The 25,287-nt window shown below is 46.0% G+C and overlaps 7 protein-coding genes across 7 annotated transcripts; 4 read left to right on the top strand and 3 right to left on the bottom strand.

Moving 5' to 3' along the window:
* Positions 1–524: 524 nt before the first annotated feature.
* LRP88_04373 (general substrate transporter) lies at positions 525–2,302 on the top strand (the record flags this gene model as incomplete). Its single annotated transcript, XM_083240947.1, has 5 exons — positions 525–569; positions 623–1,004; positions 1,085–1,111; positions 1,165–2,138; positions 2,189–2,302. The coding sequence occupies 5 exons, from the start codon at positions 525–527 to the stop codon at positions 2,300–2,302; spliced, it is 1,542 nt and encodes a 513-aa protein (XP_083102095.1).
* A 1,396-nt stretch (positions 2,303–3,698) lies between these two features.
* Positions 3,699–4,595, top strand: LRP88_04372 (fungal specific transcription factor domain-containing protein; the record flags this gene model as incomplete). Its single annotated transcript, XM_083240946.1, has 1 exon — positions 3,699–4,595. The coding sequence occupies one exon, from the start codon at positions 3,699–3,701 to the stop codon at positions 4,593–4,595; it is 897 nt and encodes a 298-aa protein (XP_083102094.1).
* A 1,660-nt stretch (positions 4,596–6,255) lies between these two features.
* Positions 6,256–6,606, bottom strand: LRP88_04371 (uncharacterized protein; the record flags this gene model as incomplete). Its single annotated transcript, XM_083240945.1, has 1 exon — positions 6,256–6,606. One exon carries the CDS (start codon positions 6,604–6,606, stop codon positions 6,256–6,258), a length of 351 nt encoding a protein of 116 aa, XP_083102093.1.
* Positions 6,607–9,018: 2,412 nt separating this feature from the next.
* LRP88_04370 (uncharacterized protein) lies at positions 9,019–9,876 on the bottom strand (the record flags this gene model as incomplete). Its single annotated transcript, XM_083240944.1, has 2 exons — positions 9,019–9,540; positions 9,595–9,876. 2 exons carry the CDS (start codon positions 9,874–9,876, stop codon positions 9,019–9,021), a joined length of 804 nt encoding a protein of 267 aa, XP_083102092.1.
* Positions 9,877–12,400: 2,524 nt separating this feature from the next.
* LRP88_04369 (uncharacterized protein) lies at positions 12,401–14,869 on the top strand (the record flags this gene model as incomplete). Its single annotated transcript, XM_083240943.1, has 4 exons — positions 12,401–13,079; positions 13,278–13,366; positions 13,430–13,643; positions 13,692–14,869. The coding sequence occupies 4 exons, from the start codon at positions 12,401–12,403 to the stop codon at positions 14,867–14,869; spliced, it is 2,160 nt and encodes a 719-aa protein (XP_083102091.1).
* A 1,611-nt stretch (positions 14,870–16,480) lies between these two features.
* LRP88_04368 (alpha/beta fold hydrolase) lies at positions 16,481–17,494 on the top strand (the record flags this gene model as incomplete). Its single annotated transcript, XM_083240942.1, has 2 exons — positions 16,481–16,539; positions 16,594–17,494. 2 exons carry the CDS (start codon positions 16,481–16,483, stop codon positions 17,492–17,494), a joined length of 960 nt encoding a protein of 319 aa, XP_083102090.1.
* Positions 17,495–23,584: 6,090 nt separating this feature from the next.
* LRP88_04367 (uncharacterized protein) lies at positions 23,585–24,782 on the bottom strand (the record flags this gene model as incomplete). The annotated part of the gene is made up of 4 exons (XM_083240941.1): positions 23,585–24,010; positions 24,059–24,181; positions 24,386–24,542; positions 24,715–24,782. The coding sequence occupies 4 exons, from the start codon at positions 24,780–24,782 to the stop codon at positions 23,585–23,587; spliced, it is 774 nt and encodes a 257-aa protein (XP_083102089.1).
* Between the last annotated feature and the right edge of the window lie 505 nt (positions 24,783–25,287).

The raw sequence follows: 25,287 nt of genomic DNA, 5'->3' as shown, positions 1-25,287 counted from the left end.
TTCTGTTTTGTCAAAAGGTGGGTTCCTTGGTCACCTGTGATCTGATGGGTTAAGACGGCCCTTCTGTGTGAGATGATTGAAGGAGATATGGGTCGAGAAGTTGTCACTTGATGACCTTCTTGTAGCAAGACTTATTAGACCCAATGATCCCTGGCAAGCCAAGTGATGTGAGAGGTATAGGTACGTTTCAGTTAGCGGGAAGTCCCCTACACCTTGCACTGTAACACAGCAGTTCGGATGGGTCATGATTGAGGTGCGGAATCCGTTGTCCGCACCACCGTAACGCGGCTGGACAAGTTTCCCGCTAACTACCTAGGTTAGTTAGTTTTTGGGCGTCTGAGCGGGCATGATGGAGCGATCCAAACCAAGCATAAAATGTGAACGGGGCCACACTAGATCTTGGCTTCCTACATCCTCGTCGATCATATTCTCATCTGTTATCACCAGAAACTTTGACTTCTTCTCCATAAAACTCGTGGATCGTCATCTTTATCGCTGGGGGCCACCATAGTTGAACAACCGCGATGGAGGACAAGATCGAACCCCACATCCACCATGAAGGCGACGAGGTAATAATCAGACATTCAATTCACCTCGAATGTTTCTAACTGAACTGGTTTAGGGAGAAATCGAAACCAAGGTCGTTGGCGGCCACGAAGCTTTCCAGAAAGCCATGATCCAAGACCCCCCTTACGCCTGGTCCAGAGGCCAACTCTTCATCTACCTCTTCTCCCTCGTCGGTTTCCTCTGCAGCACGATGAACGGCTACGACGGCTCGTTAATTAACAATTTGCTTCAAAACCCCTGGTTTCGCGAAAAATATGGTGTCGACAACAGCGGTATCTGGGCGGGCATCGTGTCTTCTATGTACCAGATTGGTGGCGTGGTTGCCCTGCCCTTCGTCGGACCCGTCATCGATGGGTTTGGCCGACGCTGGGGCATGTTTTCTGGTGCAGCCCTCATCGTCGTTGGCACCGTGATTCAGGGCCTTTCGCATAATGCCGGTGGGTTCATGGGTGGACGATTCCTCCTTGGTTTTGGGGTGTCAATTGCAGCATCTGCGGGGCCCATGTATGTTGTGGAGCTGAATCATCCGGCATACCGTGGACGTGTTGGAGGTACGTTGTATCCTGCGAGAAAAAGACCAAAAGCTAACCTAGCAAGCCATGTACAACACGCTCTGGTTCTCTGGAGCCATTGTTGCCGCCGGCTCCGCCCGTGCTGGCCTCAATACTGGAGGCGACTACTCCTGGAGACTCATCACCTGGCTCCAGGCTCTTTGCTCAGGCCTCATCATGATAACAAGTCTGTTCTTGCCCGAGTCGCCCCGTTGGCTGTATGTCCACAACAAGCTGGACGCCGCCAAGTCCGTCCTCACACATTATCACGGCAATGGAAACCCAGACTCCCCTTGGGTGAAGTTGCAGCTGTCCGAGTACGAAGAGGCACTGAACATGGACGGCGCCGACAAGCGCTGGTGGGACTATCGTGTTCTCTTCAGAGACCGCGCTGCGGTGTACCGCCTGTGCTGCAACCTCGCAGTATCCATCTTCAGCCAGTGGGCCGGAAACGCCGTCTTGTCCTACTTTCTGGGTGCTGTCCTCGACACGGCTGGGTACACAGGCACGATCGAGCAGGCAAACATCACCTTGATCAACTACTGCCAGCAATTTGCGCTTGCTATTCTCGGAGCCTGCCTGGTTGACAGACTCGGCCGCCGACCCCTACTGATCTTCTCGTTCGCTGCTTGCACTGTGGTCTGGCTGGGCATGACGATTGCGTCGTCCGAGTTTGCCAAGTCATACGTTGGAGATGATTCCAAAGGCGACCCGATCTACACCAATCAAGCAGCTTCCAAGGCGGCTTTGGCTTTGGTGTTTATCTTCGGCGCGGTTTTCTCGTTCGGAATCACCCCTCTGCAGGCGCTTTATCCCGTCGAGGTTCTCTCATTCGAGATGCGAGCCAAGGGCATGGCGTTTTCCAATTTGGCAGTTAATGCTGCTGGACTGCTGAACCAGTTTGCATGGCCGGTGGCGATGGACAAGATTGCGTGGAAGACGTATATCATCTTTACCATCTGGGACCTCGTTCAAGTGGTGCTGATCTACATCTACCTACCCGAGACCAAGGGCCGTACTGTAAGTTTCAACGCGTTCACCAAATGAAACCCTTGCTAATGCTGTGACAGCTGGAGGAACTTGACGAAATATTTGCGGCTCAAAACCCGGTCAAGGCGTCAACCCAGAAGAAGGTGCTTGCTGTTTCCAAGGATGGTGGTGTGGTCAACCTGGAGAAGGTCTAGAGCATCGGAGCCGCGCCGCGTGATCGAGCCCCATTCATAGCACCCCACTCCTTGAACCAGGGTTATTTATCGTCAGCAGTTGGATATGAGTAGATTGTGCAACAATTATGAACTTCTGTAATCTCTAAATACACTGCAAGTTACGGTGCAGTGTCATTTACAATGCCTATTTCCCTTAGGCAACATTCTTAATTGTCCTTGGGACATCTGCAGGCTTACATAACAGCGCTCCCACGTGCGCAAATGCTCGGGACTTCATGCCACGATCGTGTGCTGTCTAGATTACTAACCCTGAAAAGACACGGGGCCGAGGTTCCACTAACATTTGAGCTTCCTAAACTGGCTTAGCATTGGTCCATGAGTTTTGAAGTGCGGGAGATCAGCTGATTGACAGGATGCGGGGTGGATACGCGCGGCCAGGTTTCAGACAAGTCCATCATGTTGGCTCTCGAGAGGTGTTGTTGTTCTTTGCTCCTCGTGCAACCCTTCCCGCCTTCATGCATCCAAGTCAGGTGACTATGATATTCTGTTAGGTCAAAGGCTCGTCTCGCGTGGCGGTTCTTGTGGTCTGGCCACTCACCCACTCCACGGCCTTCCCCCCGCCCCCCCGAATGCCGATCTCGACTCCTTTTTCCCGGCTTTCCTCGGACAGGCATGGATGCATATGTACCCCAGGTCTTGCCCTTGGCCCACTCCGGTCATTCTTATTCGCCGTCTCCTCTTTTACTGTCGACCTGGGGCATTCTTAACCTCTCCAATTCTTTCTTGTCTTCGTTATCCCCATATTTCATCTGCCTCAACTCCACTCATCGCACACTTTGAGGCCGATGAACAACACTGGATTGTCCCAGCGCCGAACTCTCATCAAGCTAAATACGGACAGCCTCTAACAGAATGTTTTATTCTTGTATGTCTAATAACAATACCGCACGCTAGGCCCATGCTGATCGGCACAGTCCAGAGTTCTCAGAATGAGGATACACCACTCCAACGCAGCGCCAATAACAAGCCTGCCAAAGGACTCCATGCCTGCGTCGAGTGTAAGCGGCGCAAAATACGCTGCGATGGAAAACAGCCATGTGATCGATGCCAGTCAAGGCGCTCTCAATCTCGCTGCGTCTATGACCATCATCGCCAGCGGATCGTCCCCTCAAAGAGGTTAGTTATTCGAACGCAACCCTCGGAGTGACAACCCATTAGTAACTCCCCTGCAAGAGTTCTCGAGGAGCTTTCCCAGGATTTACAAGACTGCCGCTCTATCCTGAGTCGTCTCTTCCCAGGACACGACGTGTCATCACTCCTTCCGCTCTCGCGTCAGGAGCTCTGCCAACTCTTGGACCAGCCATCATCGCAGTCAACGGAGCCCATAGAAACCCTCCCATCACCAGCGCTCAGCATGTCGAAAATTCAGCTGCTCGACGTCCAACAAATCCCAGCGGGAGATGCGGAGTGGGACGAAGAACGACGAGAACGAGACCCCTTGCCAGCGGAAGCTGACGATGTCAACGGCCTGTCCCTCACACTGGACAGACAGGCGTCATATCTCGGAATATCATCCATCAAAGCAGCTTTCGGGGTCATGGTCAAGATACAACCGCAATTAAGAACTTCACTTGCATCTCTCCAACGGAGTGGTTCCAAGAGGACCCTGGAGCTCCCTATCCCCCAGACAGGTCATCTTGAGGAGACGGGCCCTATTCCCTGGACGTGGAAAGGCCAGTTACTCATCGATAACTATTTTAAAGGTCTCCACGTCTTTACGCCTATGCTTGACGAAGTTGCCTTCCGCGCCGACTACCTCGGCGGCCAGAGATGCGATGTACCTTGGCTCTCACTCCTCAACATGGTTTTTGCCATGGGTGCTATAATGGCGACAAAGTCGAGTGACCTAGACCACTTCAAGTTCTATGAGAAAGCTATGAAGCACCTTAGCATGGGCGCATTGGGGAGTAGCCACATTGAGACGGTTCAAGCGTTGGCTCTGCTCGGAGGCTATTATCTCCATTACGTGAATCGTCCCAACATGGCGAATGCTATACTGGGTGCCACAATCAGGATGGCAAGCGCACTTGGCCTCCATAGAGAGCCGATGGCTGGCGACAACACAAATACTGCGCTTGTTGAGATGCGGCGACGCACTTGGTGGTCCTTGTTCTGTCTTGATACCTGGACCACCACCACAATGGGCCGTCCATCTTTCGGGCGCTGTGATCCCTCGATCGACATTCAGCCCCCTCAGATAAGCATCGATCAGGTGAGGCTCCAAGTCCAAATGCAAGTCCCCAGCTTCTAACCCATGTTTCTACCAGGAGGAGCGAGACTATGCTCAGCATGCAGGAATCATGCCTCTGCTAGAAAACATCCGGTTTTGCAAGATTGCAACTCAGATTCATGATATGTTGGCAGCCGCCTCTCAGCAGACCGCGGAAAGCCTGCAACACCTGGATGGCTTATTGGTCGGCTGGTATGAGCAGCTTCCCTCAATTCTTCGTAACCGGGAGAGTTGCGCCGAGCCCTTACATCTTGCTCGGTGCGTCATCAAGTGGAGATACTTGAACCTCCGGATGCTTCTTTGCCGCCCAATCCTCCTCGCTGTAGCCAGCAGCGACAAAGATGCGCCAGTGAGTGAAGATGACCTTGCTGCGATAGCAACTTGCCAGGAACTTGCGAGACAGACGATTGATGATGTGGCGAGTGGCTGGACGAAGCATCAGATGTCAGGATGGAATGCGGTCTGGTTGCTTTATCAGGCAGCAATGATACCTCTTCTCAGTATCTTGTGGCAGCCGCAAAGCCCATCTGTCGCTGATTGGCAGGCTCAGATCGAAAAAACTTTGGAAGTCCTCGAGGCGATGGAAGATTGGTCGCTCACAGCGCGTTGTTCGCGGGACGTGGTCAGGCGGATATATGAGGCGAGCTGTCAGCTTTCAGGCCAGAATGAAGATGTTTCTGCAGTAGAGACAGACAAGTTGCCAGAATTTATGGAGGATGACTTCTATGCTTGGGCGGAAGGGCTCGAGTTGGACCATATGGTAGATATGCTGGATCAAGAGTGGCAATGGGATATAGGGCCAGGGCAGTAGCATACATCGGTAGTCCCAACAAGGGCAGGCCTCTAGGTTACTTTGTTTTGCGGTGTTGCAGTTGGGAACGTTATGTATGTCTCCTGTGACTAATGGCCTCTTTGAAAGACGTCGTCGATGACGAGACAGAAGTCACAATAGAACCTCGGAAGACTAGCACTAAGAAACAAAGAATCGGACGATAGACCAAGAAGAGTGTGTTTAACACACTCTACAAGCTCACCAGCTGCTCGCAATCTGTATAAGTTATCGCTGTGAAGATTGTGAAAGTCGGAACGGGAATGGGTCAGTATTTAAGGCGTGAAATTGCTGTCATGCGCAGCGTCAAGCATGTGAGTTGCGCAGCACACAACCCTCTCCACCTTGGTTGACAGCTATTCTGAAGGGGACTTCAACGTCTGTAGAAATACATGGTTCTGCTACTTGATCTCAACATCGACTCCTCCGAGGTCAGCATCATCGCACCTGTCCAGCAGGTAAGGGTGGCTCGACAAGAAACGCCCAGGGTGAAGCGCTCCCTCTTTCAGTTGATCATACGAAGTCGGCGAAGTTGTACTTACCCGTTGGCTCATGTGGGGCTATCGCCCCAGGCGAGCCAACCTAGCAAGCTAGGTTGGCCCGAAAACTGCGGGACAGGCTGAAAACCCCGGGACATCGGAGAAGCCCGATTTTAGCCGTGATTTGCGCCCTTTCCGATCTTTTGATGTTCACAAGGCGTCCAAAGTGATATTTGAAGCCCCAAGAGAAGCAGAAGTGATGCCTTTTGCGATGCTGAAGGGAATGACGTTCCTGAAGACTAAGATTGAGCTATAGAGGCCGCTATTGCGGCACCCAGGCCCTGCCGCCTTAAGGGACGGCTCTTCACGTATTTTAAGGTGTATCAACGTCAATTGAACGCGGCAGACTGGCTGATTGAACCTCTCTTTCCCTCCTGATGATCTCAAGGATCTGATCCAATGCTGAAGTGTGTGGTTGAGGTCGTGAAGGGCACGGTGTTGAAGCCTCTTCCGGCGGGGGCGATGACTCGTATGAGGGGGTCATCGGCGGCGAAGATCGCTGCCAACGGGGGGTTGCTCGCTCTTCGTGAAGAGTAGTGATCTCGATCAAGGGAAGGTCTTCTTCTTCTTCTTCATCGTCTTCATCATCTTCTTCGGCCTGCCGTGGCGGCTCGAGGTTGAAGGTGACCGTATCGTCGCTGCCGGGGAGGGCGGTCCAGTCCATCGCGCTAAGGGGCTTCGCGGCATATATTGCTTCACGGATCGAGTCTCTGACTTCTTGCGGCAACTCTGTATCTATTATAAACCCGTTAGTCTTTTCATTAAGAAGTTAAGTTATCTAAGAATGTTATATATCCATAGATAGATAGTCCTTATCTTTCCCTATGTATTTAAGCCACTTCTTAAACTATAGCTTCTTCTTTACGCTATTAATAACGACTTCCTTATTATCTCGCTACTCTTCCTTAAGCTTCTCGATCTCCCTAAGGAGTACAGAGCGCATAGAGCAAATCTGCCGCTAATTCTCCTTCTCACGGTCTACGGCGATGACTTCTGCTTGCTAGTCACGGAGATCCTATAGACTAATACTATGAGTAAAGTCACCGATAGGCTTAGCCCTCTTTCCCCTCTTCATCTAGTTATATCTCTTCTCGATGCGACTTCGCCGGTCATCCATATACATAGTTACTATCTCCTCGAGAAGAATAGCTTTTATAACGACCTTGTGGACTTCCTATAGCCCCGCACGCGTTAGGGAGGAAAAGATATTAAGATACTCCTCTATAACGCGTTTTGCGGTATTAGAGGCGTATTAGAAATATATATCTAATAGAAGAAGGGAAGCAAAGGTAAGGTTAATTGCTTTCTTTGCCTTTATTTATTGCCTAAGGAAGAAAGCTACCGCGGGGTTAGGGTTAGGGGGAAAAATACTAGATTTCTTAAATCTTAATATAATATTCTTTTTAATAAATCCTTTATTAATTATTTCCTAAAGTTATACCTTAATTAATAAGTCTTCTTATTAAATACTAATTAACTTATTTATAGTCCTTTTATAAAGTTAAGGCATAAAAAAATAATATTATTTTTATATAAAGCTTAATAAAAAATCTTTTAATATATATTTTTTATTAATTAAAAGACTCTTATATTTATTAGCTAAAGAAAATATATAAAATAAGGAGGTAAAGAAATTATAAAAATTTAAAATTTAAAGTAATACTTATAGAAGGGAAAAAAGCTATATCTTATAAATTTATTAAGGATAAGAAGTTATTAGATCTCTTTACTTAGATTATAAAAAGTAAGAAGAATATTATATTAAATATATTACCTTATGAGATTATAAAGGAATTTATTATAACTAAATTACTCTATAAAAGGCTTCTTATAGCTCTATACCCTTATAGACTTCTCCTAGCTATATTAGTTAAATACCTATACCTACTTAAAGGTAATCTCGCTATTAAAGAAGGTAGTCTCTAACTTAGTAAAGCATATCTGCAGATTAGCATTAATATAGGCATAATCTAATATAAGGAACATCTTAAAGATAGCCCATAGTGGCACTGTGTCGCCTATTGCGTTTCCTATACCAATAAGAGAGCAGGTCTCGCGGTTTAATAGGTCAAGCACCTAGGTATATATCTTCTTCCTTATATAGACGACGAGGTATTATATCCGCTCACGCAAGTAGCTAACTCAGATCCCGGCCTAGTCGGCATTCCAGCATTCAGAGGCATAGATATTAAATCTCCTAATGGCCTTAGTAAGTTATTTAAACTATTCCTTTAGGTTAGTAATACCGCCTGCTTCCTAAGACTCACGAGACTTATTGACGGCCTTTAGGAAGGTCTTCTAGAGCTCCGGATAATCCTCACAGAAGGTTACATACTATGACTTACCCATAGGCTTCGCTTCTAGGTCCCTACGGCGGCGAAGGGTATTAGCGGCGTCCTTAATCTTAGCCTTGGAGGCAAGAAAGCCGGCTTTTTCTATCTAGGTGACGAAGGCGACGATGGCATCTTCTTCCTCGCTCATCAGGAGGCGCAGGCGGCCCGGTGGCCTCATAGAATCAGGGTTCTCGAGCTTCTTAATAAGGCGATTAACTATAGAAGAAGAAGAAGCCTTATGCTTAGCCATAGCGGCCCTAATAGAGATTAGCTTAGTGATGCCGGTAGCAACGCGATATGGCCGGTTAGCGAATCTAGCACGTAATGCGATTACTTCCCTCGCAGCCTTAAGGTTATTTGTGGCACTCATAATAAAGATAGACGCGAATGCACTAGATTGCACTATCTTATATCGCTCTTTTTGGTGTTTTCAGGTATGAAGTTCATATAAATTCGGATGCGTCACGGTGAGGGGCTATCCCGGGGTTTTCGGCCTGTCCCGCAGTTTTCGGGCCAACCTAGCTTGCTAGGTTGGCTCGCCTGGGGCGATAGCCCCACATGAGCCAACGGGTAAATATCTCCCTAGCCTTCTCCAACTTCTCCTTCCACTGCTGGTCAGAGCCCTGTTTTTTAGTAAGGACTTCCTCAAGATTTTGCCTACATTTCGACATGCGAGTTACCAATAATCTCCAGAAATACTCGATGGTTAGATGCACGTACCAGTAAGCCATTGGGCTAAGAATTTAATTTTCAGGAGCCTTCTTTGTCAAAGTATTTCTTATCGGGTCTAGGAGGATCTCTTGCGGAGCCAGCTCCAAGCCACTGTTGCTGTCCTCGTGGCCCTGGGCTCCCCGGGCTTGATCCCCTCCATTGTTGTCGTTGGTGCTATCCCACAAGTCAAAGAGAGCAGCGGTAAACCTGCCCTCATCTGTTCTCATGTTTTGAGACTTGCTGCATGAATAGAGCTCATAGTCTATGGGATTTTGGCTGCCGTCCTCGAGGATACCATCCTTGGCATCTTCCATAATCAGTGCATATGCGCTGGCCAAACCCTCGCCGAGTGTAACCTGAGGATCCTGAGGTTTGTCGGCGCATGAATCATGACCGTCAGCATTGCCGCCACCGTAGTATATGTAGTGCTCCTGTTGCGCAAGATAGGTGAAAAAGTGGCCCCATTCATGAGCTACAACCAGACGAGTGGCTTTTGTGCCAACCCGCATCATGGGTCTGCCGTCTTCGCTGAGACCGAACGCTCCATCCTTGTTCTGGGTATCCGGTTATACCACTGTAAGCAGCGGAAAAGGCAAGCCCAGCTGTACCGTGTTCGCGGCCATATTTCGAAGAACTTCATTAAGTCGCAGGGATGGGTTGGTGGCGTCGTCTATATTCACCGTCAAACTGGTCGGTGGTTGCTCCAGATAATTTTTGACGTATTGAATAGGCTTGTCCGGGTCCTTGTCATGGCCAACAATGATGTAGCGGGAGCCAGCAGGTCTACCATCAAGTATAGCAGTAATGTCAAAAGCGACCCCCGTCGTTGGCCAGGCAGGGTCCTGAAACCTGGCTTTTCCGTTGTCGTCGGTGACTGCGTTGATGCGCATCTGGCCTCTCAGGGGATGCTTATAGCTGAGCCGTACGGGAAGATTTTTTATCGGATAGGGCTTTTTATCGAAAGTGTATATGAAATCAACGTTAAGAGCTGGGCCCCTGGCCGCGAACGTTGACTTGGGGTTTGTCAAGGGCTGTTGAACGTTGGCACCGGGCTGAGAGAAGCCATGGCTGTGTGTCTCGTCGACGTGAGCCAAAGAATGATCGGAGACAATCGGAGTAGCCCACGCATGATGCGATGGTAGAAGCAAGAAGTCTCGCCAGTTTAGAGAGCATCTTGGATAAGTCCTGTATCTCTCTGATGTGAATGAAGAGGGTGTTTGAAAGGGAGATCGCCGGAATGCAGGGCGGAGTCATTGACAGAGGGATAGCACCTCCTTATTAAGCTCCAAACTAGAACTCACGCGATTTGTGCAAACCCGGGACAGCTGTATCCTTACTGTGTGTCACGAGTTTACTTCTGAAAGTCACAAAGTAACAAGAGCAAGAGGACGAGGAAGGATGTCGTGCACCCAGATTGATTGAAGGAGGTGGCCACGAATGCCGGCATGTAGCACATACCTAGCTCCCCAGGGCCCTTCCTGGGCGAGACCACGTACAGAAAAGAATCTGCGCTCAGCGTCTGAGAAGCGTTGTGGCGCTGATAGACATCGATAGTCTATCGATAGCCTTATGGGTCGATCAGCTCCTCAGTCACTGGGTGGTTGAGGGGGGCGTTACCAATTTGGAAGCGGGAATTGTTGGGCTCTGCTCAGCTGGCCTCTAACCAGCCCTCGCACAGCAGTCTTCCCAGGCTCGGGAACTCGCCAGCCTCATCGTAAAGGCTGGAACGTCAATATTGAGCCTGTGATTGAACGAACTGAAACTTGCAGGAAACCATTTGTCCAAGGGCTAACCCCCCACCCTTCCTGGGAGGCGACCCAAAAACGGAGGCGACATGGCACGGCACGGCACGAGGCGGGAGGTAAAAAAGGAACACGTCCGCGTTGAGAATGGCGCCAACTCTATGATCACATTCTAGCACAATGATAGAAATTCCCACTGTGTTAGCATTGGGATATGATGTTATGATGTGTTGACATTGTGTTCTTTGTTATAGTTGAAGCCTAGCCCTCGATGGGATAACTGCGCCAGGAGATAGACAGAAATCCCTTAGGACGAATTGACAGAGGCCCTGTCCCGTCTTCCACGCCGTCGGTCCAAGCCGCTGGCGTTCCCCACGTTCCCTGATGGCATGCCAGCTTGGTTCAGGCCGAGGCCCTAGATGGAACCATATTGAGCGATATCGGGCGCACTGGCTAACTATTAGTTGCCCCAGCCGCTGCCGCTAGCGATACAGCCCATCGTTCAGTTGACGCGGCTGAGCTGAATTAAACGCTCATCTGATCCAATACAGCAAGTGGCTGGACATTAACTCCCTTTTTGGACTGCAGTGAACACCAATAGACACAAATCATCGGTGATGTGTTTAGTTTCGGGGTTAGTCTTTGTCAAAGGGCTCGAAGAAGCAGGGGGGCCTTCAATAATTCGTTGGTGAGATGGTGGTTTATTCGCGCTTGTTCTAGAGCTAGATTGACGGGATGGACTCGAGCCCTCACGCGGGCAAGCTTACCTCTCGCTTGTATCTAGTTGCGAAACTAGCTCTGACTCAGGCTCGTCCTTGAATCTGGAGTTTCTTGCGAAGGATCACGCTTCGCCAGAGCAAAAGAGAACGCTCTCTTCTTTGATCCCAGGTAGGGGTATCTATCTATCAACCTTGATACTTGTCATTAAAATTGACGACGGGATCTCGGAGTAAGCTCGGTGCTGTGCCACAGAAATCATGAAGTCTTTGAAGCTAAGGTAGAGTGGACCGGTCCAAGCCTTGCCTGAGTTAGATGTATCTAGTCTCCGCGCCTCTAGAGCGCTTTCTTGTCCAACTGCGTTTCAGTGCCATGGTTAAATGTCGTAAATAGCAGGGGGCCCTGCTATCCAAGTGCAACTGATAGTATCTAACACTTTGCCACTTTGTGATGTCTCACTTGGTCAGTGAATCTAGAACTCCCAGGTTTGCATCGTACGATCATTCGCCTTCACGTAGCCGCCGTGCGCCAGCAATGGATGCCCGGCATCTTATCTTGGTCAATAAAAGTCGACATCACACTACCTGTCCATACTATCACATTGGGAACCATCAATAGTGCCAAAACCATTGACCTAGCTCAGCGCCTAACAGGACGCCTTCTCCGGAAAGAAACCTCATGATTCCCCGGCAAAGCCATGAGATCAAGCGTAGTCAGTTCTATCCATGCTCGCTCACCAGATGTGCGACAATCAGATTCAGCTCCCAGCTACCACTGAGAAGGTATTATGCGAACTATTCATGTAACAACGCCGCTGTGCACATTGCGGACAAACATATATATAATCTCTTTGCTGTATCGTTCTGTTCTATTACCTCAACCTCAACTCTTCACATCTATATCATTCTTCTCGCTAGAATATCAACTTCAACGATCAGAGATCTATTTCAACGACATGTCTACCACTCCAACACCTCATGCGGCTGCGGCTGCTGATAAAGGACCTTGGATGGATCAGCTGTACGACCAACTGAAACAGACATTTGGCAACGATGAGGGTTCTCTGTTTCAGATGGAAATGCCCGCGCGGGCACTCGAGATGGGAAACTACTATTACAACGGTAGTGACACCAACAACTCCCAACAGGTGAAACCGCCTGCTGTTGCCGAGGCCGAGTTTCGTCTCGCGGACGGGATGCTCGACATCTCGAAATTGGTGGGAGGCCCCAATGGCGGCAAGCTGTCTGAGCAATACAATGAGGCCCTTTTCTCACTTGCACCCGCCAACGTTGAGACGAGCTCGGCGTTGCAGTCAATGGCTCCCGATCAGCAGCATATTATGGACTGGCTGTACGAAGAGGTCCCAAACATTGACCCTCCGGCCAGCGATCTCCTCAGTATGATTCCCGACGACCTTGGTCTTCCCAAGAAGCCCCCTGTCATTGAGCAGAAGCAGCCGAGTGAACACGTCAAAGCACTGAGAGACCCCCTACAGACCCCAAAGATCCCGCGCATCGATCTCTATCAGAAGCTGCTGGACACGTATGAAGCCGAGCGCTTCCGGTGGGCGCAGTTCAAGAACGACTCCAGGCCGGATGACAATGCTACGCAGGACATATGGAATGCATACGACAGTAAGTGCTACCCTCATCAATTGAAGATTTGTGCGATAACTTGGAGTTAACACCCATGCTAGGATTCTTTACTATGTATGCACTTGTCATTGATTCTAAGTTGGAGGGACTTTTGTCTGTGCTACTTGTCCAGGGACGGTGTGGGTCCACCAACCAGAGACATGTGGCTGCACCAGGTACTAACATGTCCCATCTCAGATCATCGCGTGAGGAAGTACATCTCGTACCTCGATATTGAGACCGTCAGCGAAAGCTTGCAGAGAGCCAAGGAAAGTCTCAGGGCTTCGGTTACTCGCAGCATCGACGACACCGAGGACATCTACCCCATCTCGTTCACACCAAACAACTAGGCCAAGTACCTCAGCACCAACTTCCGTCCCGAAGACCTGCTCTCCAATGTCGACTACACACGCACGCAGTTTCAGAACGCTACCAAGGAGCGGACGATTCTCATCATGCGCCGCAACGCCCTTGTTGACGGGCGCAAGGACATCAAGGCGCTGGAAAAGGCCGCAACAGATGCAAGCAACGCCCTTCGAACTGCCCAAGTGAACATAGTCAAAGGTTACGGGGACAACGCCATCAGCTGCATTCAGATGTAGTTTGATGTAGTGTCCAAGAATGCTCAAAACAAGACAGCTGCCATCAAGGGACTCACAGACACCAGTATGACGGAGTTGAACGCAGCTCTTGAGAAGACCTCTGAGCCGACATTGAGCCCCGAACAGTGGAACTCTCTCAAAGACATGCAAGCAAAGTGTCTGCAGAACCAGGCCAACGTTGCGACTGCCAACGATGCCCTTCTCGATGCCCAGATGGCGGCCTCGCAGGCTCGCGGCTCGGATCCTACAAACGCCCTCGAAGTCATGAACGAGAGGATCACGTCGCTGACCATGGACATCGACTACTACAACAAGATGCTCGAGGCCTCGAGTGTTCCGATGCAGGTTCCCATCACCGTTGCAAATGTGGATGCTGAAGGGAAGCCCATTACAAAAACGACCGATCCTGAAGGCAAGAGAGCTCCCGACCCGGCCCCGGCCCCGGCTTTACCCCCCTCCCAGGATAGCGATGGGGCCTCAGTCTGGACAGACTTTCTCCTTTCGAGCAAAGCCTCCACTTCAAAGTCAACCAATGCCAGCAGCAGTTCGGTTTCGCACAGTGACTGGTCCGTTGGTCTGTGGTTTGGTAGCGGATCTGGACACAGCGACTCGTCTAGCACCGACACATCCAAGAAGGCTTCAACACAGAACACCAACATCCAGATTGGTTTCCGTGCCATGAAAGTCACCATCGATCGGTCATGGTTCAACGCCCAGCTTCTCGGCCAAACGGAAGAATTCATGCATTTCAACGCAGCCAAGATCTCGGCAGGCAAGCCACAGGAGGTTCACGACAAACTTGACAAGGGGGAGACCGTCAACGGGGCCAACTGCTTCCTCCCAAGCTGGGCAAGCGCCTTCATCGTTGTCAAAGACGAACACATCGTTATGAGCTCGGCTTCGACGTTTGACGCCAGAGAGACCAGCGACATGCAGAGCTCATCCTCATCCGGCGGTGGATTTCTGTGCTTCTCGGCATCCAAGAGCAGTTCCAGCTCAGACCATCGCGAGGCGTTCTCAATGAGGAATACCGAGTCCGACATCTCGATCCGTATCCCTGCCCCGCAGATCCTTGGCTGGATCTCTCAGCTGGCGCCCGAGGACCTTTCAAAGCAAGACTACGTGACGTTTGATGCCAACGAATTTATGAAGCCTCCTCCTGTCAGTAACGGGACTGTCACGGCCTGAAATCTATAAACTCGTAGTACAGCAAATGGGTAGCAACGCTGAGTCAGAGATGAGGTTGAGTGTTGCAGGACAAGTGATTTCGTCAGGAGTTAGATATTACTAGTGCTTCAATAACATTCTTCGAATCATATCTTTTAGATGTATTAATGGCCGTGTCTTTGACTTTGTGGCTAATGGCCTCTTTTGAAGGTCATTAACTTTGGGAATGAGAAGAAACTCCCAAAATATTAGTAAAACACATTCCCCAAGGCTGCTATGAGCGTCATTATCGCTCGCACCCTCTACTCAACACATGACTTGCTCCCTGTCCGCTCAGTCGGACCTGCTGCACAGTCTGAATCCTCTAACGACCTCTCGGGAAGTTTTTTATTCTTATTATCTGCGATGATGACAAGAAGACATCCGCCATAACAGCAAAAAGCACAGCCATTGACACATGGCGGTATTGAAACCCAAGGCCGTAAAACACCGTAAATACCCTAAAACACCGTAAGCCAGTACAGGAGAAAAATGATAATGCTTTAGTTGATACCCAGGGCCGTGTGGCGAGAGACTATGGAGTGTACCCCATATTGCTATATCATGAGCCATACAAGCCGGGGATGCACTCTCATTCCTAGTATTGCCTATCCTGCTCGCAGCGAGCTCAACATGCAGCGGATTAATCACGCTGCCATCGTCTTGTTTACCATGATGACCTCTCTGTCAATGTGGATACGTCTGGCGTATTATCAAAGCGACGAGCTGCAGAGGAACGTCTGCAGGTGCTGCCATGATGGTTTATATAGACTGAGAAGTGAGAAACAGAAAATATCAGGCAGAATTATCTTACAGGAATCAGAACTTGAAGCTATCACTCTCGTCTCAGTCCCCACCTTTGGCCTGCAAGATCAGACGGAGGATTTAGGTAATGGGTAGACGAGGCTATGTCTTAGAACAGGTTCGATTCGATTAATCATCTTGGATGATGGATTTTGTATTAATGATCGATGAAAGGGCTCCGCAACTCCGCAACGCGGCAATTAGCAAACACTCACTGCTATAATAATATAGTTAATAGTAGAAGTGCGTACGGACCGACATGACTTAATCTCGGCGAGAAGTTAACAGGATCACTAATCAGTCTGTCAATCTCATACGTTCGGAGCCGATGTGTGGCCATCTGACCCCTGTCAGAACGTGCACGATACACATACTGAGTATGCTTGTCTAAAACTCTAAATGGCTTTCCTTAGAATAGTTAGCCAGTCGGGCATTCTAGAAGAACCCGACCCCGGCTCCGGATGTACCGACTCGAGAGCGGCTCTTGGCGCTCCCCGAGCCAGCTGCCATGTTAAGAAATAACCCTCCAATCATAGCATTGCTACAGGACAGGTGTTTGACTCTGTAGAACACAACGGCGGTGGGCATCGTGGGGCCGATTGTCCCGTAACGATTCATGAAATCATACCGGTGGTGCTGTATAGTATCCGAAACCTTTCAGGCAGCCGCTGGTTCGGCCGAACACATCTATTTAAACACGCCTTGGAGGCCTGGTATGATGTTCTTCATCACTCTCAACAACAATCGACTTTAACATTGTACATCTTACTCTTTACAAGACTAACTAACATGAGAATTCACGCCGCTGTTCTCTCAGCCCTTGTGGCTTCCGCCATGGCCAAGCTGAAGTAGGGCTTGCACCCGTGTAGCGTCGATTTCAATTTGCTGACAAGTTACCCCAGCGCGCAATATGACAAGCACTTGACTGCCTTGACTTCACTCGTTGACCCGCCGGCGCCGTTGGCACAGAATGCTCGGACCGAATTCGTCAGCGTGAACGGTACCAAACTCGCCTATAGACGATTCGGCAAGCGTGGTGGCAACCCTGTCCTATACTTCAACCATCTGCGGGCCGCCATGGATGTCACCGATCCTCTGCTGTTCAACTACATCGCCCAGTACCGAGAGGTGATCCTGTTCGATAATATCGGCGTCGGCCACAGCGAAGGCGAGGTTTCAACCTCCGTGGAGCAGATGGGTAACAACGCCGTGGCCCTCGTCAATGCTTTAGACCTCGACAAAGTGGTCGCGTTCGGGTTCTCTCTCGGAGGCGGCGTGGCTCAATACATCTCCTGGACATATCCCGACCTCGTGGAGAAGGCAGTTTTCTTCGGCACACAGCCTGGAATCGGCCCTAACGTTACCGCTGGGCCACCCAAGGTTTACGAAATTGCGTCTGAGGAGGGTGAGCCCACAGAAAAAGCCATGTTGACACTATTTTTCGAAACCACCAAAACCAGCCTTGCCGCTGGACGGGACTGGTGGAAGCGAAGGACCGATCGCCGCGTCAAGGGGGAGGAGCTCAGTGGATCTGTCTTGGAGCCCGGCGTAACGGCACAGCTGAAGGCGATCTCTGACTTCACCGCCGATCCCAGCAACTTCGGCAAGCTCAAGGATATCAAGGTCCCTGTTCTGGTCACCAACGGCAAGAACGACATCATGGCGCCCACCATCAACAGCTTTATCCTGCAACAGGAGTTGTCCAACGGCACTCTGCACATCTACCCTGACTCTGGCCACGGACACTTGTTCCAGTTTCCCAAGCAGTACGCCCAGGCCCTCCAACAGTTCCTTGACGGCTAAGGGTGATAGCTATGTTGGCGGAAGTTTAGAGGGTCAGGCAGAATTCTACTTTATCTCCAGCAAGGGTTGATTACCCTTCGGGTGTTATAAACTAGAGCCCATTTGTTTAACATCTACTTCAATTTATTTCTATTACCGCCATACTCTGAGACTTGCTACCATTCGTGCTGATATATATGTTGTCTTATTGCGTAACTTATAACTTATCTCTATTCAACTTAATAACATCTCTAAAAAAGCTAACATAACATACTTAATAAGCGAGTTAATTAGATAAGCGAGTTAATTAAAAATCTTAACCATTAAAATAGAAATTGCTATAAAAACACAACAGACTATCTAATTAATTAAAACTACTCGCTATACTCTTCCCCAGACGTCTCAGGCCCTGATGCCAATCATACATCTGAGGATGACTGGGATATCTAATTTCCGCCTAGATGAATGCCAAGACACGCTTAGCTCAAATTATTAGCTATAGGCGCTATGTGTGTGAGTGTAAGCTATCTAAATTGCATATGTAGGGAAAATAAATATCGCTATATGTATCACGCTAGCCTAGAGCGCCGGAGCTCGCCTTCTTTGCCATATAAAGTAATCCTAATAGCTTTCTGCCGCTTTCCCTGACTAACATAGGAAGGTAATAACTATAGATCAATATAAGCTAACCGCAGACTAATATAAAGCTATTCATAGATGTATATTAACGAAGATAGATAAACCTAACCTCTATGGGCTATTAGATAATGCCCTCTTGCTATCTAATGATATTAATAATGCCGAGATGTCCTTAGATAATGCTGCGGGCGCGAGGAGGCATGCGAGGATATACCTATATACTGCCGAGGAGCGCCTAGATGATGCTAAGTGCATAGAGAAAGAGTTTCTTATAAAGCTTCTAATTAAGGATAATATTAGCATAAATTAAGAGAGACTATTTAGGATACTTATTATCTTTAATAAGTAAAATAAAAAGGCGCCTTACCTAAGAGATTATAGTAATCCTATTATATAGGGTATATATTAAACTACTAACCCATAGCTTATAAGAGTATATTTTAAGTAGGTACTTAAGGCATTAGAGCTAGTCTTTAGTGACTTATTTTATATACTAAAGGCTATATTTTTTGCCCTCTATAAGTAGCTTTAAAATAATATTATTACCGGCGATAGTTAGGAGATATATCTAGAATAAAAGGTATTAATTATTCTTTAGATCTTTGCCTTTAGCGCTATGTAGAGAAATATAGTAAGTATCTTCTCTATTAACTAAAGCATAGTCTTAAGGGTATTCTATAAGATTATTAGATTGCTACTTTAGCTATATAATCGCTTTATAATATAATTAATAGCAAGGGAGCTCTCTCTTAATATAAAATTAAATAGCGATTTTATATAGTTTAATAATGCTATAGGGGCAATAAATAGGACTTATATATATATCTTTATCGCCCTTAAGTAGTAAGGAAGGTAGTGGTTAAGGAAGAGCTAAGTCTCTTAAAATATACTCGCCATAGTTAACCTCAAGGGCCAGTTTATATATATACTCATAGGTATAGAAGGCTTAACTTATAACTCTATACTACTTTAGATCGCCCTTATATAAGTAAACCCGTGGAAGCTTATATTGCCTCGCGGGCGCTTTTACCTTACTAATATAGGATTTCCTTTGAGATATAATATCTTAATGCTATTTATAGGGCATATATATTACCTTAAAGACTTCTAAGACCGAGGAATACTACTAGACTACGAAGAGGAGGTATTTAATTATAGCCATGCTAAGCTACGGCAGGTAATTAAGCGGGCTTTTAATATATAAAAGAGGAAATTTATAATCCTATATAGGTGCCCTCTTAAGTATAATTTTAATAGTTAGTAGCTTATTATATATACCACGGCGAGTATATATAACTTTATCTTAAATAAAGGGAGAGAACCTACTAAGGAGAGGAAGCTACTTAAAGAAATGCTTATAGAAGAAGAGAGTAATATTATAGAGGCGGCCAGAGCTCGTGCTGACTCTATCGTGCCTTTCTAAGCTGGTAGGCGTATGCGAGAGTATATTGCGGCGTGGATATAGACTCAACACGGCTTTGAAGAACGTATTAGAAGGCGGCGAGAGCGTGAGGGCGTTGATGATGTTGATGATGAAGTTGATGAAGCTAGAGAGTGAGAAGGAAGGAGTTGTAACTATGAATGCGGGGGCGGTGAAAGTGGCGGCGGTAGAAAAAAAACGAGGCCTATTATTAAGGGCTATGATAAAGATATTAAGGCTAGTATAAAGGTATTAAAAAATACTATAATTTATATATAAAAAGCAGCTTTTAAGCTAATCTAATTATATAAGTTAATATTAATACTACTAACTATTATAAGCCTACTTATAAGGCTTAGCTATGGGCCTAATTTTCCTTATAATCTAAGCCTCCTTTATAGTAACTAAACCTAATACATTCTATACCATAGCGTTGCCTAGATCTTTCTAGAACTAATAAATCACTTAGATTATTAGTAAGAGCTCTTTCTCCTTTATAACCTCCTTATAATTAGCGATAGCCTTCTTAATATCCTATAAGCCGACTAGGCGGGCATAAGAAACCATATTATAAGTCCTTTAGGTCTCCTAATGCATTAGAATCTCTTTTATTTCCCCCTAGGGCATACCACCGAGATCCTTATAATTATTACGCTTCCTCTTCCTGCGATGATTAATAAAAGGGTTATTTAGCGGTATATTACTCATAGGATAAGAGCTAGAGTAATTCTAAGTGCATTAGCGAGGCTACGGAGGCGATAAGACCACTAAGCGGCGACTAAGTGAGTTTCCCGCCTCATAAGAGTGATCCTGCGATACAGGGAGAGATTGCTAATTATCCTATGTATCTTATAATGATGTAAGGAAGGCATAGTTATCTCTCGGCGCCGCTTATTCCTTAGCTTTAGCTTTATCCGCCGCTTCTTCCTCTATCGCATTATAAGTAGCTACTACTTCCTCTACTATCTCTATCCGCGCTGCCCTGCCTCGCGCTCTTCCTCGCTAATAGGCGCTATCTCTAAGTAGGTGAATTTACTTCTTAGCGGGCTTATTATTTAAGAAGATCTTATTATATTTCTTAAAGTTAATATTATTAAAAATAAATAAACTATTTATAATAATTTTATTCCTTAAAGAATTATATCTCTTAAGGTAGAGATTTTTATTATTTTTATTTATTAATAATAATATATATAATAAGCTTATATCCCAGACAAGTATATATCTTATTAATATTTATACCTTAAATCGCAATTTTAAAAAAGCTCTTATAAAACTAAGCTAAGCCTAAAATAGCTAGAATTAAAACTTTAGTTATTTTATATAATAAGCTACTTATAATAATTTTTATATATTTTTAGAAAAATCTTAGTAAGCTAGTATTTAAAAAGTCTATTTATACTATATAATAAGCTATTTCTCTATAAAGAAGCTTTTCTAAAAGTCTATTAAAATTATATATAGTTAATATAATAGTTAAATACCTAAAACAGCTTTTTTTAAGTTTATAGCTATCTTAAAGCTATTTTTATTAAGCTTAGAAATCTGTACTTTTAGTGCATAGTATACTTAAGACATATACTTATCTAAGACATATGCTTATTAAGTACGTTAAATTAAACTTATATTTATAATATAATTTAAAGTAATATTTTATATCTTTAAAAGTATATTAAAAGGTCTTAATTTATATAATTTTTATTATTATTATTTTTAATGCCTATTAAGTATTTAGTTATTTCTTTTAAAAGCTAGAGATAAATATCTTAAATAATAACTTATAGGTAAATCTTTTTTTTACTTTTAGCTTTTCTTAATAATAAGCTTTTAATAATCTCTTAAGGAAATATATCTCTTAGTCCTTTAATTAATACTAACTTATTAAATTCTTTAAGTTATTAATATTATCTTTATATTAATAATCCCCTTATTTTTTAAATTCTTTACCTATAGCTAATATAAACCTTAATAGCTAGCTAGATAGCACTATAGATACTTTAGCTAGTGATTTTATATATATTATTAAATTTTATAATAAGAGCTAAGAATGTAGAAGTATCTTAGCAATCTTAGTGTCTCGAGAGCCTTATTTTAAGTATTAAAAGGCGATATTACTATAGCTTAAGAATCTATATTATAATAACTTTAATAGCTATAGGGGAAAGTAATAAGAAGAGGTATAGTATTAAGCTTAATAAGGTTTTAATATAAGACGGTAGGTATACTAATTTTATATATTATAATATCTTAAGCTATAATCCCTAATAGACTAATTGCTTATTAGCATTAAGACCTTAATCACTACCTAACACGTTCTTATATTATAACCGGGCTTACCGCAGACACCATAGCGCCAAACCCCTAGTCACGCTAACCTTCCTTAATAACTACTTCTCGACGATTTAGCCACTACCTACGCACTAATATCCATCTAATTAATTACTTACCTTCCTTTATCTAGAGTTATCTTTTCTCTTTTCTATAGGCGGGTCCTTTTTGCCCTCCGGCGCCGGCTTAATATCTCATTTGCCTATTAAAGGTCTTAGATCTCAGCCCTCATCAATACTATCTCATATATAACTACCTTTATTCCCTTAGAAAGAGACTTTAATGCTTTTAGAATTAATTTAAGAGAGCTACTTTTATGCCTTTTAATTCTTCTTTTAAGGTATTTAGACTAAGATTAGGCCTTAAAGATAATCTTTAGGGTCTTTAAGACCTAAGGGTTAAAAGGGCTAGCCTCCTCCTCGGTAGGCATTAAAGTCTATAGCTATATATTAAGCTTTAAGACTATACTTTCCGGGTTAAGAGGAATAAGCCTAGCACCTTTAAAACCTCCCTTAATATCTCTTATTATTATAATAGCTTAATATATAGCATAAAAAGCTAGAAAGAACTTAGTCTTTAAAATATAGGTTATAAAGCATTTAATTAGATGCTCTATTTCGTGACTATAAGCCTTTTTTAATAGCCTAAAGCACCTAATATCAAGAGGCTAAAGCAGATAAGATAAATAAGGTGGCATACAAAGCGTGATAATGTTATTCTCCTCGCAATATATCTCAAAGTCGGCCGAGTGGTGACTTTCGTGCCCATTAAGGATTAGAAGACGATAGGCACTATTTGATCGGTTGGTTATGCATTGATCAAAGTGCTTTAGCCACTCAAGGCCCGTCTCATTATCGGTCTAGCTATTTTAGGTCATAGCGATAGCCTAATCGCCCGGGAGGTTACTATCTTAGTACTAGTTGGCGAGATGATATTGGCCTATAACCACGATAAATGGCTAGATCGCCTAGCCTTCTGTATTAATCGCCTGGATGACTATAACCCATTCCTGGCTTCTAGGCTGCACTAATTTTGGTCTTCCACGCCGTTCTACGCCTATGATGACTATTCCGCTTATAATTATACCCATTATAAAGCTAGTCTCATCAAAGTTATAGATATCTTCTAATTAGATGTTATACTTCGCGATTATATTCTCCATGAGCCTAAACTAATTATAAATAATAGTTAGATCTTTATACTTAGCTCTCTAGTAGTTATATTTACGAAAGAAACACATCTTAAGCTCTATATATCGCTTAACGAAGTTCCTAGCCTAGCGCTTACTGACTAGTAACGCGTCGCGGTCGGCAAGTAATTAGTTGGCTATTTCTTTAATACTACGTAGTCGCGGGGGAAATTCTCGCGAGTCTAGGTCAAGAATAAACTAGATAATGATCTATTCCTCTAGATCAGATAGTTTGCGTGAATTAGGGATAGTATCGGCTCGGGCTTGCATGCTATTGTATCGGTAGAAGAGAGTGCTATAGTTAACTTAATAGACCTTTGCGGCGCGTCGGAGACTTAGTTTTAGGTTATTTTAATAGGCCCGAAGTGCAAGAAGAATTCTAGCCTCTCTATTAGACTGTGACATACTGGGTGGTTGAGAATTAATTGATCAAATGGAGAGGATGTAGGTTGAGGGATTTTTGATCAACTCGCTTGTCTGATCAACTCGCTTATCAAGTACGTTATATGCTATGATGGCATATATAAAATGCCCTTTACAGCATCGAGACAGGCCTGGCAGCATCAACCTCATCGTCATCTCCAAAGAAGACTCTCATAGGCAGCCACGAATCGTCAGCAACCTTGAAGCGATCAGGAATACCCGAGAGGCTGGCCATCTCTTGATCCGTAAGCTGCCAGCCTCTGAGTCCCCCAAAGTTGGCCTCGATGCGCCCCTTGGTGACCGACTTTGGCAGCACACTTGTCCCCCTTTGCAAACCCCACATCAACAAGATCTGCTGCGCAGTGCGGCCGTGGGTCTTTGCGATTGAGATGACGGTGTCGTTGGAATATATTGGCGAGTTTGTGCTGCCAAGCGGCGAGTATGCTGTTGTGTGAATCCCCTTGGACTCGTTGTACTTGATGAGCCTGGAGGAAGGGTTGAAAGGATGGAGTTCGACCTGATTTACGGCGGGGGTTATCTGCAAACGTTAGAGCCTGTTCTTAGTATAAGCGTCTATGTAGATCACCTTGCAGCTCTCCGCTGACAGTAGCTTGTCCAGGTTCCTTATACCAAAGTTGCTGACACCAATGTTGCGAACCTTGCCGGTACCGACGAGCTTCTGCATCTCGCGCCAGGTATCTAAGAAATCCTAGTCTTTGAGGACCTGGCCATGGTTGTCGGGATCGAGAGCAACCGGCCAGTGCATCAGATACAGATCAACATAGTCAGTGCCCAGGTTTGCAAGGCTCGTGTTGATTGCCTCAGCAACACGGTGGTGGCAATCATTGTTCAGTTTCGTGGTGAGCCACATCTGCTCTCGAGGGACCCCGGATGCCCTGATGCCTGCGCCTACTTCCTTCTCATTGCCGTACGCAAATGCCGTGTCGATATGACGGTAGCCACACTCGAGGGCCCATTGCACGGCGAGTTCTACCTCGCCAGGCTTGGACTGCCATGTACCAAGGCCCAGGGCGGGCATCGAGTCCCCCGTGTTGAGGACATACTTCTTCCTGTTTGCTGTTAGTCGATGTAGAGGACTGGTCGCTTGGGGCACTTGCGTCGTGTTTTCTAGGTATGTCATGGCGGGAAAGTCTGCAACAGAGAAAGTTGGAAGGGATGGGGGAAATATTACCGCACATTTCAGGGCTCTCTATGTTTTTATACGAGGTATTGCTCCCGAACAGACTTGAAGAGGTGGTTCGGCGGGCCCACTTAGGATCTCGACGGGAGAAGGTCCAGGCGAGGCGCATGATTTTATCGGCTGGGGCTTCCACTAGCTCTGGCCGATGCAGGGTGGGATGCTGGCTTCTGAGAGTATCTAAGAAGAGGGGCTAAGAGTGTAGTCTGAGCCCCGCCCCAGCATCTTTGGATGTGGATCAAGGGAACTCTGGTCTCCAGGCTGATCGTCTGTATTGGCAGCGTCAGTAACATAGATACAGCGCCATCTAGAGGTACTCAAGTAAATACTTGAATGGAGCAACTAAAGAAAAGCGGTATACATTGTAATATTTACTTATAAGACCCAATCACACTTGATTTATGTCTTGGTACCGTGGAGTAGAATCGCAAGCCCTCTCTTCGCTTGCGAAACCTTGAGACCCCGTCATTGTACTATATCAAGTCGTAAGTATTATCTAAATAGTTATCGGACAATGTTTTTGAGATCTGGGATAGCAACAGAAGGTAGTCGACGTCAGCGTGGAGGGAGCATCAAAGGAAGCAACGCAACTGGAAAATTGTATGGCAAGCACAAAA

This window comes from Fusarium phalaenopsidis (assembly GCF_050370095.1).
Source record: "Fusarium phalaenopsidis strain FUZ10S chromosome Unknown contig_32292, whole genome shotgun sequence".
Classification (NCBI taxonomy): Eukaryota; Fungi; Ascomycota; class Sordariomycetes; order Hypocreales; family Nectriaceae; genus Fusarium; species Fusarium phalaenopsidis.
This window is presented reverse-complemented; position numbering and strand designations above follow the sequence as displayed.